This window comes from Homarus americanus, unplaced genomic scaffold (genome assembly GCF_018991925.1).
Source record: "Homarus americanus isolate GMGI-L3 unplaced genomic scaffold, GMGI_Hamer_2.0 scaffold40856, whole genome shotgun sequence".
NCBI lineage: Eukaryota > Metazoa > Arthropoda > Malacostraca > Decapoda > Nephropidae > Homarus > Homarus americanus.
The window spans coordinates 4,481,398-4,499,544 of NW_024734615.1; the positions used below are offsets into that span (position 1 = coordinate 4,481,398).

Below are 18,147 nucleotides of genomic sequence, written 5' to 3' on the forward strand. Positions count from 1 at the left end.
ACCCACATTCCTTCTTATAAATCTGAAGAACTACACTTCCACCATCCATCGACAGCACATGCAAAGTATTTCATGGTATAGTACAATGCTCCGTGTGTCGAGTGCTTACACTAGTCAAGGCGTGATTGGACAGCGATGTGTGGAGTGAGCGACTTTCCCCTGGGTGAGAGCCGCGAGCCACCGACCGTCAGACGAGCCACTGACACTGGCGGCGGCCCGGGGTGGTCTGCTGGGGACCATAACAAACCAGGATGACGGTTCTCTCCTCCAATAATTAACTTATCAATTACATTCTGTGAATGTGATATCTATATGTAACTTAAATTTTGTTTAAATAATACACAATTTCTTATTATATAGTATGGTATAAATAATACAAAAGTGCACTGCACAAGAAACTTTAAATACAGTACATCATAGAGTACTGTACTAATAGTACATACATAGAGCATGTCTGGATCCTTTTAGTAGGCAAATAATTATCTTTTACCACAAAATAATCAATGTGTTCCTTCGAGAATTCATCCCTAGATATCATAAGTTGGTTGTCAATAACCTACTAACTATATATAAATTATATTTTTGAAAAATCTGGTGTTATCGCCCAAGCGGCTAACGAGGCGAAGAGGGTATAAGTAAAGTGAACAAATATTTTGTGTTTTTGTTTAACTTCCCGGTAGCTTGGCGACACCCCCAGCTCTGGGGTCGAGCCGTTGATAGAGTTTGGTCAACTCTGTGACATGAGGCCGTCATGTTGTTACAAAGCTGATGAACAAAATTGCACTCGTACTGTAGAGGATGATGATGATGGTGTTATTTATTCAGTAAACTTATCATGCATGTTTACAATTGGAAAAGATGTTTATTAACTATGTGGGAGACAGCCCAAGAAGACTTTGTAGCGTACAGTATGTGGCCAGTTGTCAGTTTTCTTTAGTTGTCTATTGTCTCTTTGTATGGGCACACAAACGTACGTACATGTAGATATCTCACACTCAGGAATGAGGTAGAATAGAAACTTACAATGCGTTTTCTGTATATATATTGTTGTACAGTGCTGTGCTAAGGAGTTACTAGGTGAGGAGTAGCTTGCTCAGAGGTCCTTTAGGGCGAGGAGCTTTCTGAGGGAGCTGGGTGGTGAGGCGCTGTAGAGAGATCTTGCTGGTCCAGTAGGTCAGAGTAGAATCGTCTCCCTGGCCAACCACGCCCGTATTTATACAATTCAGAAACATCAGGATTTGGGGTGCGCGAAGCGCGAGAGCCAATCACAGAGGAGGACGCTAGGAATACCCGGCACTCTGATCCTAGCGTTGCTACGTGTGCGTCCGCACTGGAGAGCAGGTCTACCAGCATCGCTGGCTGTACGCTGATTGGCTGGTAGGCGCGCGGGAGCTCAGTCGTCACTTGTAGGGGATGGGGTCCACTACAACTTTGCACCCGCTGAGTAACAACATGGCGCCAGGTTGGCTGCGCTCTATCTATTGCTCTGTGGGTTCTCATCCTTTTTTTTTTTTTTTTTACGGGAATTAACCCACCCAGGCACAAGCCAAACGACCCACAACGGGGCCCAGGGGGCGAAAAAATAAGAACAGAAAGAAATTAAAAATAGAGAAGAAAAGGGTTATACTGTGTAATCTACACCACAAAGATGCCGGAAAACCAGCTTGGCTGTGAGGAAAGAAGGAAGTACTATAACGGGTTATTCTAGTGTGACCGACATCTACGGCTCCGGAGATGATAAAAAATTTAATATTGGGTGAGATATCCTCCTATAGTCTCAGAATCCATGGTGTGGTGTAGGCTATGTGTGGTGTTGGGTAAAGCAGTGGGTGGAATGACGAGTTTAATTAGGTGCTAATAATAGGCTTGTCAAAGAATTACTGTACAGTGCTACTTCTACTCTTCCTGAGACCTGAAAAAATATTCTATATAATAGACCAATATATAAAAATTGTTCCCAATAGGTGTTTCTCACCTGACCTTTGAGTTCACAAAATACTCTGTTAGCTTTGAGGAATGCCAGGAGGTTATCACTAGTTTTATTTTACTTATAAGCATTGGCAAGCTGTTCTACCCCTTCTCTCCTTCTTTGGTGAGGATGGGGTTGTGGGGTTATGAGATACTGGTTCACACTCAGGATGGGATGGAGAAAGGAAACTCACAATGTGCTCACTGTATACATATTGTATTGGATGTACAATGCAGCTTGTTGCTGGGTAGGTAGCATGGTAATAAGCGTTGAGTAGAGAGAGCTGGGTGGTGAGGGTGCCCAGAGGAGGGACACGCACCTTGAGGGACGCCAAGGTCGCTGGTGGGAGCGGCAGCCGCCAGGCTGGCGCGGAGGAAGAGGTGTTGCTTGCTGGTGGCACTGGGTAGAAAGAGGGCGGTCACAGTGGTGTCAGGCCTTATAAGGCGGTAGGCGTGGGTAGATAGTTGACCCCCACTCCGTGGGCAGCGCTGGAGGCGTAGGCTGGGGAATTCGAGAAGGTTCAGTGCTTGTAGGGGAGGAATCCACTACAGGGTCATGTGTCCACAGAGGTGGTTTTGTGCTACCCCCCTTCCTCCTTGACTTAACCCAGGTGGTATAATATGTGGTAATGACATTTATGATGTGATGAGATGTGTCACACTAGAAACTACTAACAGACACACAGAAAGTATTAAATCAAGTGAATGTTATGCTTTTACTGATGGTTGTGTGCAAACAAACACAGGTAGAACAGGCTGTGCAATTGTAATATATAAAGAAAAAGAGATGATAGTGTCAAACAAGCAAAGGCTGAACAACTGGGCCAGCACAACACAAACTGAACTAACTGGAATCTACTTAGCCACGGACTACCTTTCATCCTACCGTCTGCACCGAGCCTGCTCTGTATAGTGACCATCTTGCCGTTACTACCCATCTCAGGCTCTCCTTCTCTGCCCCAACATCAGCTCCTTATCGATACCCTCGCCTTCGTCTCACACAAGATGCTGTTCCTTCCTTTACCCAATACCTTTCTACCTGGGCGGATTCCTATGTTGTCCCTCAGTCCCTTGACTCTTACAGCGCTGATTTTGTTGATGCCGTGTATGACTCTGTCAATCGCGCTACCCCTCCCCGCCCTCCCCGTCACCCCAGAAGTGCCACCAACTACTGGTATTGTATCCCTGCCATGAGACATCTCCGGCAGGTAACCCATGATCTCCACTCTGCCATACGGAGGTCTCAGTCTCCAGAGGACTGGGAAGACTTCAAAAATTGGTGCTCCTTTGCAACTCAGGAGCGCCGTCGGATACGTGGGCGGCGCTGTAGGCGTAGGCTGGGGAATTCGAGAAGGTTCGGTGCTTGTAGGGAAGGAATCCACTACAATATTCCCCTTCCCCTCTGGGCGCGGCGGGTGGCTGGAGGTTGGCAAAGATGCGTGCCACATGTGAGGCAGAACGGGCGGTGCATGCCACATGTGGGACATAACGGCGAGGGTGTGGATGAGCAGGCCGCTGGGGGGCAACTCTGTCTACAGCCACGAGATCTGTGGGAGAAAAGAGAGAGAAGGAGGGTTGTGGAGGCGATGAATGTTGTGCTTCCCTCGCGACAGGTACAGAGTCGTCAGATGCGCCTGCTGGGGTGTGTGGGCCTGGGTCAGGAGCAGGGGCTGCGTCAGGAAGTGTGTCCATGACAGCAGCAGGGTGCATGACAGCAACAGGGTCCACGACAGCAGCAGGGTGCAGGACAGTAGCAGGGGGTACCTGAGGGAGAAAAGAGGGGTGTGTGGGTCCGCGGCAGGGGGCACTGCTGGGCCGGGGGCGGCGTCTGAGGCAGGACGGGTGTGTTGGGGTCGGTAGGACGTGGTGCTTGGGGCAGGAAGAGGAGTGGCTGTCTGCTTAGATTAGCAGAGCTGCTCTAGAGTGTCTAACCTGCGGTGTAGAGACAGTAGTTGTAGAGCAAATGAGAGCTGCCTCTACGTGGGTAAGCCAGTCTTCCATGTTGCTTGAAGACTGGGAGAGTGATCAGTTTCTCCTCCATCCTGTGTGAGTGGTCACTCCGGGGTCACCATTTGTAGGGGTATGAGTTAATGGTTCACACTCAGGATGGGATGGAGAAAGGAAACTCACAATGTGCTCACTGTATACATATTGTATTGGATGTACAATGCAGCTTGTTGCTGGGTAGGTAGCATGGTAATAAGCATTGAGTAGAGAGAGCTGGGTGGTGAGGGTGCCCAGAGGAGGGACACGCGGCTTGAAGGACGCCAAGGTCGCTGGCGGGAACGGCAGCCGCCAGGCTGGCACAGAGGAGGAGGTGTTGCTTGCTGGTGGCGCTGTGTAGAAAGAGAGCTGGTCACAGCGGTGTCAGGCCTTATAAGGCGGGGGTAGGCGTGGGTAGATAGTTGACCCCCGCTCCGTGGGCGGCGCTGGAGGCGTAGGCTGGGGAATTCAAGAAGGTTCGGTGCTTGTAGGGGAGGAATCCACTACAATATTCTGAGACTCTCAAAGTGCTTTGAAATAAATGAACAGCCCATCAGGTTCTATGTCTAAAATTCTATGTGATATTAAAATAAATGTGATAACTGCCAATGAGAAAAACTCTCGTATCGAATTTTTGTGGATTCTGTCCCATGTTGGAATTAGGTATCATGACTGTGCTAATAGACTGGCCAAAGGCATGTAAGAAAGAAAATGTTGACCGTGACCATGGCTTGTCCAATGCTGTACTTAAAAACATACAAGTCAGAATCATGAACTCTGATCTAGAAGAACTGAGAAATGCAGAGAGACCTGGCAGTTGTAGCATTAGTAAATATGGCAAATTTTGTTATGTGAGGTACCGGTATGGCCATCATAAGGACAGAACCAGACAATGTGATGTAGTCGTGGCCAGAATTAGGCTAGGATACACACATCTGGCAAGTTAATAACGCTGTACCCATACCGGAACACTCAGCATGTAAACTTTGTGATAAACCTTTGAAGCATACACTTGAACACTATATTATTGAATGTGACACTGTCAAAGATTTCAGGCCACCTGGCTTATTGTATCATGAACTTTGTAATTACTACATTGAATTGGGGGTGCTTGGGGACATTCTTGCTGTTTATCCCAAATTTGCTAGCCCACACTGATTAGTCTTTAATTAGAATATGACGTCCAGTGTATATGAACCACTGTCTTGCATGGCAGCGAACAGTGACATCACCCACATGACTCTGACCTATATATACTGCTAATGAATATGATGCATTTCTTTGTGTACGAACCTCTGTCCTGCATGGCAGTGAACAGTGACATTACCCACATGAATTTGACCTATATATACTGTCAATGAATATACTTTTATCCTCTTCACCACTGATCGGCTCATTAGCCGCTTGGGCGATCTGTCACGTCTCTGTTACGCACTGTTGGCAAGTACTGGGCTTGCACCAGCTCCTGAATGTACCTGAACCTGCTCCAGTGTTGGTCAAGTCTTGTCTTGAAAGAGCTCACACTCAGTGCCATCACAACACTTTCTGGTAGATTGTTCCAAGAGTTCACAACTCTCACTCCGAAAAAGTTTGCCCTCACAGTTTTCTGGACTTGCGGCTTCTTCAATCTTGAGCTGTGACCCCTTGTGGGGTGAGCGTCCTCCAGCTCCAAGTAAGGACACTCGACTGAGTAGTGCCCCTTGAGATGCTTATACACCTCTATTAGGTTATCTCTTGCCCGTCTGTAGTATAAGCTAGGCAAGATCAGGCGCTCCAATCTCTCAGGGTAGCTGAGGTGCCGAAGTGCAGGCACCAGTCTGGTGGCCCTCCTTTGAAAATTTTCAACCAACTGACAGTCCCTAGCTTATCTTGGGGACCAGACGTGGTGACAGTACTCCAGATGGGGAAGCACTTCACTCTTGATGATCGTTACGAGGGACAGACCGTCTAGATATCTGAACAACCTTCTTATAAGACCCAATAATTTATTTGCCTGATTTACCTTCTTCTCGCAATGGCCCGAGAACTTCAGCTCATTGTCAACATACACACCTTGGTCCTTCTCACATTCAGTCTCGAATAGTGCAGTTTCTTCATCCCGTTGGGACATATGATGTGCCTCCTTACCTTTGGTACGCCCCAGTTGCATCCTCTTACAGTTCGTGACATTGAATCTCAGCAGCCATTTCTTTGACCATTCTTGGAGCTCACAGAGATCTTTCTGCAGCTCTTCAGTCCGCTTGGTTCTTGATTTCCCGAAATAACTTGGCGTCATCGGCAACATTTGTATGGAGGAGTGTACAACGTCAGGCATGTCATTTATGAAACAAACAAACAAGAGGAGGCCTAATACAGTGCCCTGTGGTACCCCGCTTGTGACAGGTACAGATGATGATTTCGTGCCATTAATCACCACACATTGCTTGCGGTCAAGTAGAAAGTCTTCTATCCACGTTAGGACATTTTCTTCTGCTGCCTGCAGAATGGGCTTGTCTTCCTGGGGAGGAGTGACTCTAGAACTGGGTCTCCTGGCTAAAGGGAAGGGTAAACCGTTTATACTGACACAAATTTCGTATTATAATTTAAAAAAATGAATCAACATTTGGAGAATGTAAAAATAATGCATAGAACATTTCTGCATTCATACATACCCAGTTCTGTGAAGTTTCCCATCTCCTCCCATTTCTGTATCCACTTAGAAACAGTCCTAGGCGAGACACCAAACTGGTGAGCGATGGCCCTTACGCTGATGCCGTTGTCTCGCAGGGCGATAATCTGATCTCGTAAGATTAACCGAGTCCGCTGCCTATCCATGTGGACGTCAGGGGATGAGTGAGCCTTCATGGCTGGAAGCCAGACAACACCTCTGCTTATCCATGATTGGCTGTCTGGAAAACCTAGTTCTCACTCTGATTGGTTAAAGGGCTAAGAAACAGAAAAACTATTACATTGACGAACAACAGTTGGGATATAGAGAGGAGGGTGAAAATCCAATATCACGTGGGGACTGCCTCCTCCTCCGGTTTATAAGGTGTTTTACCCAGATATGGATTTTCAAATATGACTAATACAGTTCCTTTACATTATTGTTATTAAGTACATATCTTGAATGTGGTAGATTTACTCAACCAAATGTCAATGTTTCCTGTAATTGAGAGCTAGCACTGTCGACTTCAGTGAACATTATTGTAACTTACATTGACAAATCTGTGGATGATGCTAAACCGTTTTTAATGTGTGTGGTGTGATTATGTTTTGCATAAGGTTTTGTAATGGTCAAAGTGTTAACATGTCAATTCAGAGCTCTCATGAATGAATCATACAGATATCGAATGTGATATTAGCTGATAAGATTACAGATATCTTCATTAGGTCGAATGGAGGTGAGCATAGAAATACCCAGTGGAATATCTCCCAACGTCAACAATAACATCTTAAATAAAAGTAAAACTTAATGTCTCCTAGTCTTGGGCAATATCCAGTTGGGGGTAGCAGGAGTGGGAGTGTAGTATTATTTTGGCTAATTTATTGTCTCGCAACATTTGGTCAGTAATATATGAATATGTAATTAACCACACTGGTAACATAGGTGCAGACTTACCAATTTCCGATACAGTAGAACGTCGATATGACACGAGATACGTTCCAAGAGAGGTCGCTTTAAACCGAATTCGCACTAAATCGAAGTGGTTTCAATAGAATAATTTAGTTTGGTACATGAAAGAAACACAAAATACTAAAAAGACTGACAGTCTACCCAGATGCATCTCAGCCCATCTCCTAGAATAAACAAAACATTGTTTCTTGTAGTATTACTGTATGTTAAAACAAACACTCATAAATCAACACAGCTAAAATTATGGGACGTGAAATGGTCTGTTTACTAGTGATTAGCTGATGGGGAGATGGGGGGGGGGGAAGTGAGAGGTGTGGTGATATGTTTTACAGTTGCTGCCAAGGTCTAGTGCTTATTTATTTATTTGTCCTTAAGAGTGACTAAGTTTTTCTCTTATAAAATGTCACTGAACTGACATGTTCTAATTAGTTTTATTACAAAGGGCTAACATTTTTATCTCTAGTGCAAAATATACAGTATGACATTTATATTCAAATTATTCACTGCCTTGCAAGGATTCTAGCAATACAAATTATATTCTCCTAACTTTAGTCTGTGACATTATATAAAATAAATACTTATAGCCTAAAACCACCAAACCCTGGCTGGGAAGATGGGGGAGTAGGAGGGAGGGAGGAAGTGGAGGTGACATGTTTGACAGTTGCACCGAAGGTCTAGCAAAGTATTTATTTGTTTATTTATGTCTTTTAGATTTAGTTTTTGTTTTTTGTTTATAAAATGTCACAGAAGTGACCGGGGACAATATAATTTACCTTGTTGGAATTCTTATAAGATAGTGATTAATTTGAACATAATCATGCTATAGTTTGCACTAGACAAAAATTTTAGTAGCCATTTAGTACATTATTTTGAGTACATGTACTGTATAGTACAGCTTTGCCCTTAGGACAGTGTAGCGTGCCCAGAGAAACATTAAACACGAATTTTAAAATATGATGCTCCAGATTGACTCGCGTAAATTAAGAAAGATTCGCTTTAAATTGAAACATTGTCCTTACTTGTGGGTGTTGCTTTAAATCAATAATCTTAAATTGAATTGCTTTAAATCGACGTTCTATTGTACCACATTATTCTCTTTATTACATATTAGTTAGCTTAATAAATACCTGTACTGGGTTGTACCTGAAGACATTTTATCTTGCCCCTCTCTCATCCCTATTGCCACCTTCCACTCCTACCCTCCTCACCCCCCCCACTAGCCCGTCACCCTCCTCTCACACAAGCCACCGGTCCCCCACTCTATGGTTCACAACTTTCGGAGATTATGATTGACAACAGAAAACATTGACATTTGATTAGTGAATCTACTACATTCAGGACATGTACTAATAAAAATAATGTAAAGGAAATGTATTATTCATAATTGAAAATCCATATCTGGGAAAACCACCTTATAAACTGGAGGAGTGATTACTTTGGATGCAGGTTCATACTCTCGTGGTTCACGACTCTCAGAGACTAGGATTGGCAACACTGACTATAGCAAGTGGAAGTGTGGGAGGGTGTACATTAACAAACTCATTATGTAATTAACTATTGTATTTAATTTTGAGGTAACAATAAAGAGAATAAAAAGACAGAATAGGTTTTATGTTTGTTTAATCAATATTTTAGTACTATTGAGCTTACATAATTTAGGTTTAAAACTTTAAAAGATCAATCTTGAATCTGTGAAGGTTAGCATTCTGTATGAATATTCATGAATACTTCCCCATAAAACAACCACAATACCTGCAATCACTCCAGGTCAAATGCAACAGCATCAAAGTAAAGGTACTGTACTATACTAAGAAAAAAATAAATAAATAAATAAAAATCTGAAATCCCTTGGTAAAAGAACCAGTAGCCAGGCAACTGCCATAATGTAAACAAGTTACTTAGGAAAGGGAAAGGGCTATCCTCATTATGTCAGTTAATCTTGACTTGTTAAATCCATTTCATTTTGGATACACAGTACAGCACTCATAATTATACAGTTCTGTAATGTGCTCTTGGAAAACACCATATTACATGATCAGCTTACCAATAATCAATGTAGAGGCAGACTTCTTATAATGGATCTTTGTCTAACATATTTTACGTTAACGGAGATATATATTTTTTTAATTAATAAATATATCGTAATGATTTTATACCATTAAAAGAAGAAAATAACTCCAGACAGAGTTGGTTGAAAATAGTTTCATTTATTTATATTAATAACTTATTTGTTTCATTTATAAAAAAGTCATAACATCTGCAATCAATATCATTATCCAAAGAAGCATTCCTGTGGCATTATATTGTGTTATAATGACTCCTTTTAATGGATTAATTGCTTAACCCTCACACACATGATATTCATAATAAGATCAACTTCAGTGATGCAAATCTAGTCACCAAACTTTAAAAAAATTGCCAAAATGAAGTTTTCAACAGAATTACGTCTAATTTTGATGCGTCATAGTAGCAAGTAAGTTCTATCAAATAAACTAATCGGCAACTCTCGAGGCTCACAGGAAGGGAAAACTGGAATAATAAATGCTCAGTATTATCTCATCAGTCAGACCCTGAGTGAGAGCCGCGTCCATTTAAATTTCCATAACTCCGTGTGGGCTGCCTCAACTCCTGGGTTACAGTGCTTACCCTACTCCCTGAAATAATTTATTTTTACTGTTAGAGAAGTGAAGTGATGGATGTGTAATGTAATATTTTTTCATATTTACAGAGAAAGTGTTTAGTTTTCAAAAGCTGTCACCGTATCAGGCTAAACAACCTCGTTATAGTGACAATGTCACAATAAAAGTCTCTGAAAGAGGATGATTTTCTAGAACTGTTTAGGGACAGTGAGGATCAAGTGGATAGTGATAATAAAGAGCTTGGTAGTGAAAATGATCATGATAACAACAGTCATGAATCTGAGGGAGAAATTGTGTTGGTTGCATCCACGTTATCACGAGCCTCACCACCAGACTCCCTTTACCACCACCCCGCACCAACAACGTACCACCCTCACTCGTCTTCACCACAACCTTCCATCCCAAGCATGTCCTGCATTATGTAAGCCTTATACCAGCTGCTACCTACCTTCCTCACCACCCTACCACATGCCTCCCACTGAAACCAAGCACCTTCCACCTCCCACACTCTACTTACCAACTATGCTACATAGGAACCCTTCTCCTTATCTACTCCACACTCACACACCCTCACCCACACTCCCACACACTCCTACATTCACTCCACACTCACCTACATTCACTCTCTCTCAAATATTTTACTCGGGCTCATTCACTCACTTCCTCCCCCAAAGGATGCGAGTACAGAATGATCTTATTTTGTCAGTACAGAAAGAATATATTTTATAATATATTTTATTTTATTTTATATTGCATTTTTTTATTAGATATTGTTATTTTCTTTTACTACTGTATATGACAATCATGTGATGCGGTTGAACTCCCAATCCACCTATATATATGATCTTATTTCATATTATACTATATTACAATTTATTTTATTATGGTATACAGTATTTTGTTGTAATTTGTGTTATTCTCATATATTATACTATATACCTGTACCATATGTCATGCGATGCAGTCGAATGCCCGCCTGCGTGTATAAAACCCCCCCCAAATGAAAAATCCTCAAGACTTACATGAATTTTATCAGTACCATTCCCTTCATTATGGTGTTGGTTACAAGATACAATATAATTATCGTTATAAAACATAGGCACAAAAATAATCGAAAAAGAAAAAAAAAAAACCATTTGAGAATAACTTTTTTTGCCATTTTTCAAAAACTATTGGTCATATCAGAAATCTAATTACTGCTTTGGAAAGCTCATAAAATTCAGCTTCTATCAGTGTATAGTACTTAAAAAGTTTGCTCAGACAATTTTGAGCTGGAAGGTTGTGAACGTACTGGTGTGAATTTTTTTATCATATTTATTATAAGTGAAGACAAATAGCTAAACAGTATACTTGTATTATTCTTTATTTTTGCCTTATGTTGCAGAGCAATCAGTTATAAAGCCAAATATATATGGGTTAGGCCAATAAAAACAAGTTTGGGGAGGGGGGAATTGATAAAGCAAAAAAATATTCACTGTGCACTGTCTCGCCTGCCCTGGGGGCCCCAGAATCTGATCTTGGAACTGGAAAACTTAAAACTTATCTTATGTGTGAGAGGGTTAATGGACATTTCTTTGGGAAGTATGCAGTCCATTAGAAGAAGTTTGCTTGTACAGTATTCAACAGGAAACAGAGTTATGCTGTATTCCACCCTCACTAATAATCATCAGCCTCACCTGACAAACATATTTGACACTTATAAATTAATATTTTGAATCATGTAAATATTACAGAAAATTCTAAATATGTACAGTTGATATCAAAAAATCCCTCCATCCCATACTGAAGTACAGTATCATTGATCCCAAATTAAATAAAACACACACTGTATCATATGAGTTAGGGTAAGTAAGTTTAGGGACTCATTCCCAAGACTCGGTTTCAACACAGGGAGCAAACTTTTATCCGATACTATACAGTATTGTACCGTCATTTACATTAATATTTAATTATACTGTAATGTAATCATGGTGTTTCATTCTTGGTTTAATATGGTACATCTGTAGCATTTTTCCAGGGGCCTCCAATTATTAATTAAATTAGGTAAGGAGCTGTATGATATTTAAAATTTTACTTTATACCTGTGCTTAATATGCACTATACTTCTACCTTACATTAAAATGTATCTGTTACAAATATACAGAACTACATTTACTTGCTTACAGTATATTTACACTATAATTATTATTTTATGTAACTGTCCATCTGTGCAGCCAGGCTCACATGATCCAAAGTATGCAGGTCTTATGCAGTGATGAATACAGTACAGTGGAGTCATGATAATTTGCGGGTTACATACCAGAAGACATAGTGAATTATAAAATCGCAAATTATAGTTTAATTGATGAACCTAAATCAGGGCCGGCTTGAGATATAGGCGGACTAGGCAGCCGCCTTGGGCCCCCAGCCTATAAGGGGCCACCTGATTCCTCCTTCAGGAATTTAGTTTACATTTTCTGAGGCTGGACCACACAAGAGGAGAGACCCACAGGGACAGCTCAGCCCACACAAGAGGAAGGACCCATAGGAACAACTCAGCCCACACAAGAGGAAGGACCCATAGGAACAACTCAGCCCACACAAGAGGAAGACCCTCGTCAGACACAAGTTATGCACAATCCCTGGATCCAGCTGACTGGCCATCTGTAATTACTGCTTTTATCATAACAGAGCTGATAATGAGAGGTCCATTTCAGATAGACCCAGATTTTCCTTTTCCAAAGTCAGGATAATAGAAGCTTTCATCACTACCACATGCAGAGAATTTTAGTAAATGGAGAAAAGATTAAGCAAAGCTGGTTGGTTTACTCCAAGCAAAACAATGCCACCTACTGCTTTTGTTGCCAACTGCTTTCTGTGAAAGATTACAAGTTAATAAAAGAGGTACTAACTGATTGAAAGACTATTGGCTATTTACTTAAATTACTAAAAAATAGCCCAGAGCTCATTAAACACATGAGAATGTGGAAAGATTGGAGCAGTGCCTTAAAATGGGGGAAAACTATTGGTAAGACAGAAATTTCTCTCATAGAGGCAGAGAGAAGACGCTGGAGGGATGTTCTCACAAGTTTAGTGTGTATCATACAATCATTAGCTGAGAGAAATTTTGCCTTGAGAGGGTTCACTGACATACTATATCAGCCAGACAATGGGAACTTCCTGAAAGAAGTTGAGCTTATAGCTAAATTTGATCCTATTTTGAAACAACACATCGAACGAATTGAGAGTGGAGTAGGAAGACATGTTACCTGTCTTAATAAAATAATTATTCAAAATGAGCTCATCGAGTCAATCAGTGACAAAATCCTGGAGAAAATCTTAACACAGGCTAAAAAAGTCGAGGTACTATTCAATTATACTGGATTGCACACTCAATATCAGCCATCAAGAACAAGTGTCAGTCATCTTGAGGACTGTAATGCTAGAAGACACTCCACTAATATGAATACTAAAAATCACTCGTGCAGATTTACAACAGCAATAATTAATACACAGTGATGACAAAACAGCATTAAAGAGTTCACCATTTACCGTAATATCTCAAAAATTTGTGCCCCACACAGATAATCATTATATGACAAATAAATAAACCTTGTTTGCTCCTATAAATACCCTGATTCACAGGATATAATGAAGTGTTTGAACACTAACAATATCCACCCATGAATCCAAAAATATTCCGAAAACCACATTTTCTATGAGAAGATTTTATCAAGACATTTCCACCAACTCTTCTACAACTACCAGTATCTACTGTTCAAGAATTAAATATGACTATACTATACAATTACTGTTGAGTAAGTTGTCTGAACAATGAACCACAAACATAACATAACATGAAGACCAGTTTAAAAGAAAAATTTAAAGAAACTTTACACACAATCATATTGTATACAAGGGGCAAAAAATACAGTACAGTACAGGGGGGGTACTTACATATTTTCTCCAAGTCAGCATTACTCCACTTGCTTGACTGTAAAGTAGTTTTTGCTTCACCTGAATGTTTTATTTGGTCATTGTTCACTTCAAAGTTATAATATTGGAAGCATGTGTTGTCTATTGGTAGACCCTGCTGCCATATGGCATCACGAATATTGTGACCAAGTCTCTGGTTGCTGATCTGATTTTCTGTCTCGTTTACGTAAAACACAATTGCAGGGTCTCAATTGTTTCTCTTACTTTGACACACAACATACATTTATCATTTCTTACTCTTGATTATATATATATATATATATATATATATATATATATATATATATATATATATATATATATATATATATATATATATATATATATATATATATATATATATATATATATATATATATATATATATAGTGATAAAATCACACGGGAAAAGGGAAACAACGGAGCACCTTAGCTTTCATCTTTATTCAAGACATCTTCAGAGGCAACTGGATTACATTGACAGAGAGAGGCTTAAATATACAGGGTGACCTTATTAAACATGAGGTCAGGTCATAATGATGTCATCCACTAATCCCCACACCAACACACATGTAGAGGAGCTAAAGAGAAGGGGGCGACGTGACTAGTCAAGGTCAAAAATAAGGGACCCACTAAATAACTATCCTACATCCAGATCCAAGGTTTTCAAAGCATTTTTAACCTTGGGCCACTGACAAATAAATTTATGTAACAAATTATCAGTTTTGAACTGACCATCACTAAGGTTTATTGATTTTAATTCCCTAATCAAACTAGCTTCAACCAGAAGTCTTTCTGTGACACAAGATGATTTGAATACTTCACGTTGCCCCCCTTCTCTTTAGCTCCTCTACGTGTGTGTTGGTGTGGGGATTAGTGGATGACATCATTATGACCTGACCTCATGTTTAATAAGGTCACCCTGTATATTTAAGCCTCTCTCTGTCCATGTAATCCAGTTGCCTCTGAAGATGTCTTGAATAAAGACGAAAGCTAAGGTGCTCTGTTGTTTCCCTTTTCGTGTGATTTTATCAAGATTTATCTTATACGTTTTCATTGTGGGAAATATATATATATATATATATATATATATATATATATATATATATATATATATATATATATATATATATATATATATATATATATATATATATATATATATATATATATATATATATATATATATATATATATATATATATATATATATATATATATATATATATATATATATATATATATATATATATATAAGCGAGGACTTACTGTACTGTACTAGTCACATGATACACAATTATATCTAACACAGGTTCTAACCTCTATATGGAAGCCCTCAGCAGCCCCTAGTTGTTTCCTCCTACATAATGAATCCATAGCATATTCCACAATTCTTCCCTCTCTTTCATCTGATGTATGTAACAGTAACTAAAAAAAAAATGAGAGAGAGAAAGAATCTTTCCATCTCCCTCATTTTCCCACATAAAATCTCCTCTTTCACTCTAAACTGTATTTCCATATAGTCTCTAGGTGCTCATTTCCTTCAACAACAGTTTCTTGTTCCTTTGAAAACCTTGTGATAATCATTCTTCCCATCTTTCATCTGCTCTACTGTACTTTCTATTACCGGTAATCATTTCCCCACCATAAGCTAAACACACAACGACTCACCATGACAAATACCAGAGCCACAACAAGGTTTTTGATACTCTTCTGTGGAATGCTTCTAGTAACTGCAAGAAATTACCTTCTCTTTGATGTACATACATTAGGTTATTTAATTTGTCAAAATTCACTCTTACTGAGCTTTATATTCTTGTGAAACTATTGTCTGTCCCATATTTAATACTGTATTTGTTTCTTCTCTAACAATGATACTTAAACATGTAGGTAAAAATTACAATAACATCAAAAATACACAAATGAAATACATTACTGCCTATGAACATAGAGGTAAATGCACATTGAGTACTACTGTTACATAAAAGCTTCATAGTAAATCCTGCCCAATCCATGCACTTTAATCTATTGTTCACAATGTATGATCCTCTGAATTGTGGCATAATTATGTATAATAGGCAAAAAATTTTGTGTTCTGCACTATGATATTGTACAATGAAAAATACCCAATAAAATATTCTTAAATGGAGAGTCTAGCATAAAATGTTTCATGATAGTTCAGCTGTGTTGGCATTGTTTGTAATACTAACATCAACACTTCCAATCCCTACTCACATACAGTACATCGTTTGGCTAATCTCTCTGCAGCCGGTACATAAGGCAGCACTTTTTCTGTTAACTGGAGTGGGCAAATACAAGGTTTCTTGATTTCAAAACAGCCATGTGAGATGATGGAATTTAAATACTATACAGTATTTGTGATAATGTTGACCCATTATGTGTTGACATACCGTATACCAACTATTTTCTCCTTTGCATCAGTTTTCCTCAAGATATCAGAGAGCGCTGTTGCAGAAGGTGTGTGTGTGTGTTGTATCATCCACATATTTGTATAATATTTTCTGTGGAAATTAATTTTTTTTTTTGACAAGGGATTTTTTAAAATAAGTAGCTTGAAAGTTTAATTAACATATCAAGTTAAAAAAATCATATTATAGTGAAATTTAGGGTTATATTTTGGGATCTAGAATATAACTTCTTATTTCCCATTGTCATCATTAATTTACAGTTTTTGATAATTACAATGGGTGGAGTTTTTTAGAAACTAACCCCATGGATTAGGCAGGGTTTACTGTTTATCTAAACCCATGAAGAGAGACAAATTTACCATAAAAACTTGGTCCTGTACCAGTTTTCATGTACTGTACTGTACTGTACAAGCTCTTCATACAAAACACTTCATATTTTTGCTACAGACAGAAAACATTCCCAAAACATCATCAGTATTTATATAAAACATTCCTTTCACATTTTTTATACCTATACAAAATATTCCTCTAACAAGATCAATAACTTCACAAGTGATGGCATACATTCATACAACAAACCTAAAACAAAGTCATGTCACAAGACAGCAGATGCAATGGTGAACATCTTTGTACTTTCCATCTACCAGAATCTTGGAGTGGATGTTGTCTTCTTTAAACTGCCCAGTGCGTTCTGTGGAATCCATCAGCTGAAATGTAAATACGTACAACACATTTAAAACAATTTACAAATTTTTGGATGTTTTATATTACAACAAGAATATACATACAGTAATTCAGTTAATACAGTAATATGAAAAAATACAGTTTTTAAATCAAATCCACATTGCAACAATAGTTTTGAAGTCCACAGACATCACTTTCAATTGTAAGTTTAACATGGGTTTAATTTACAAACATCTTATTTCACAACATTATTTACACTGAAGCAAAGAGGAGGAAAAAATTTAATTTTGCATAATACACTATAAAAAATATTAATACCTGTAGTGAAATAGGCACACACTAAGCCATCAGTCAAAGGCCCCTGTTCTGGGGTCCAGTGATTTGATCCCCAGGCACTCCCAGTTCACCCAGCTGTAAATGGGTACTGTACCCAAGTTTACAACTTTGGGAAGTGAATGCTGTCAAGTGTAGTACTGGCCACGCTGCCTCCTTGTGTACCGAAGGCTTAGTATACAGTGTGCTGTATCCATACTGTCCTTAATGGGTAGTCATGCCTATGGGACTCACTTTCAATATTCCTTAAGGCAACTATAGTTCTTAAAATTACTTAAATAGGAAGCCAGATTTTATCCCTCTCATATAAATAGGGAGGAGACCAGGCAGGAACTAAAGTTACAAAAACAAAATCACATCTTGGTCAAACATAAATGGCCAATCTGATTCCAGACACAATTTCATAAACTCCACAACAAAAGAAGAGATGGCAGGGTTACAAGCTGCCTAGTTCCATGGTCACCTACAAACTAGAATTTTTTTCTAAATCCTTCACATGTAAATCATCCATGGCACTGTATTTGCAAGTTTTGGGTGTTAA

General features: G+C 39.4%; 2 protein-coding genes across 3 annotated transcripts in view; both read right to left on the bottom strand.

The window, feature by feature from the left end:
• LOC121870328 (tetratricopeptide repeat protein 39C-like) overlaps positions 1-103 on the bottom strand; it is an 8,685-nt gene extending 8,582 nt beyond the window's left edge. Inside the window, exon 1 of the mRNA XM_042372111.1 lies at positions 1-103. This exon is cut by the window's left edge and continues 106 nt beyond it. The gene's annotated coding sequence lies outside the window, so the exon portion shown is untranslated.
• Positions 104-15,395: 15,292 nt separating this feature from the next.
• Positions 15,396-18,147, bottom strand: part of LOC121870379 — a 60,774-nt gene continuing 58,022 nt past the window's right edge. Inside the window, exon 11 of one of the 2 annotated variants that reach the window (XM_042372191.1) lies at positions 15,396-17,296. In XM_042372191.1, coding sequence (XP_042228125.1) covers positions 17,262-17,296 — 35 coding nt within the window. In that variant the 3' untranslated portion in view covers positions 15,396-17,261. The remainder of the gene's footprint in view (positions 17,297-18,147) is intronic. The other variant, XM_042372190.1, reaches the window with a different exon arrangement.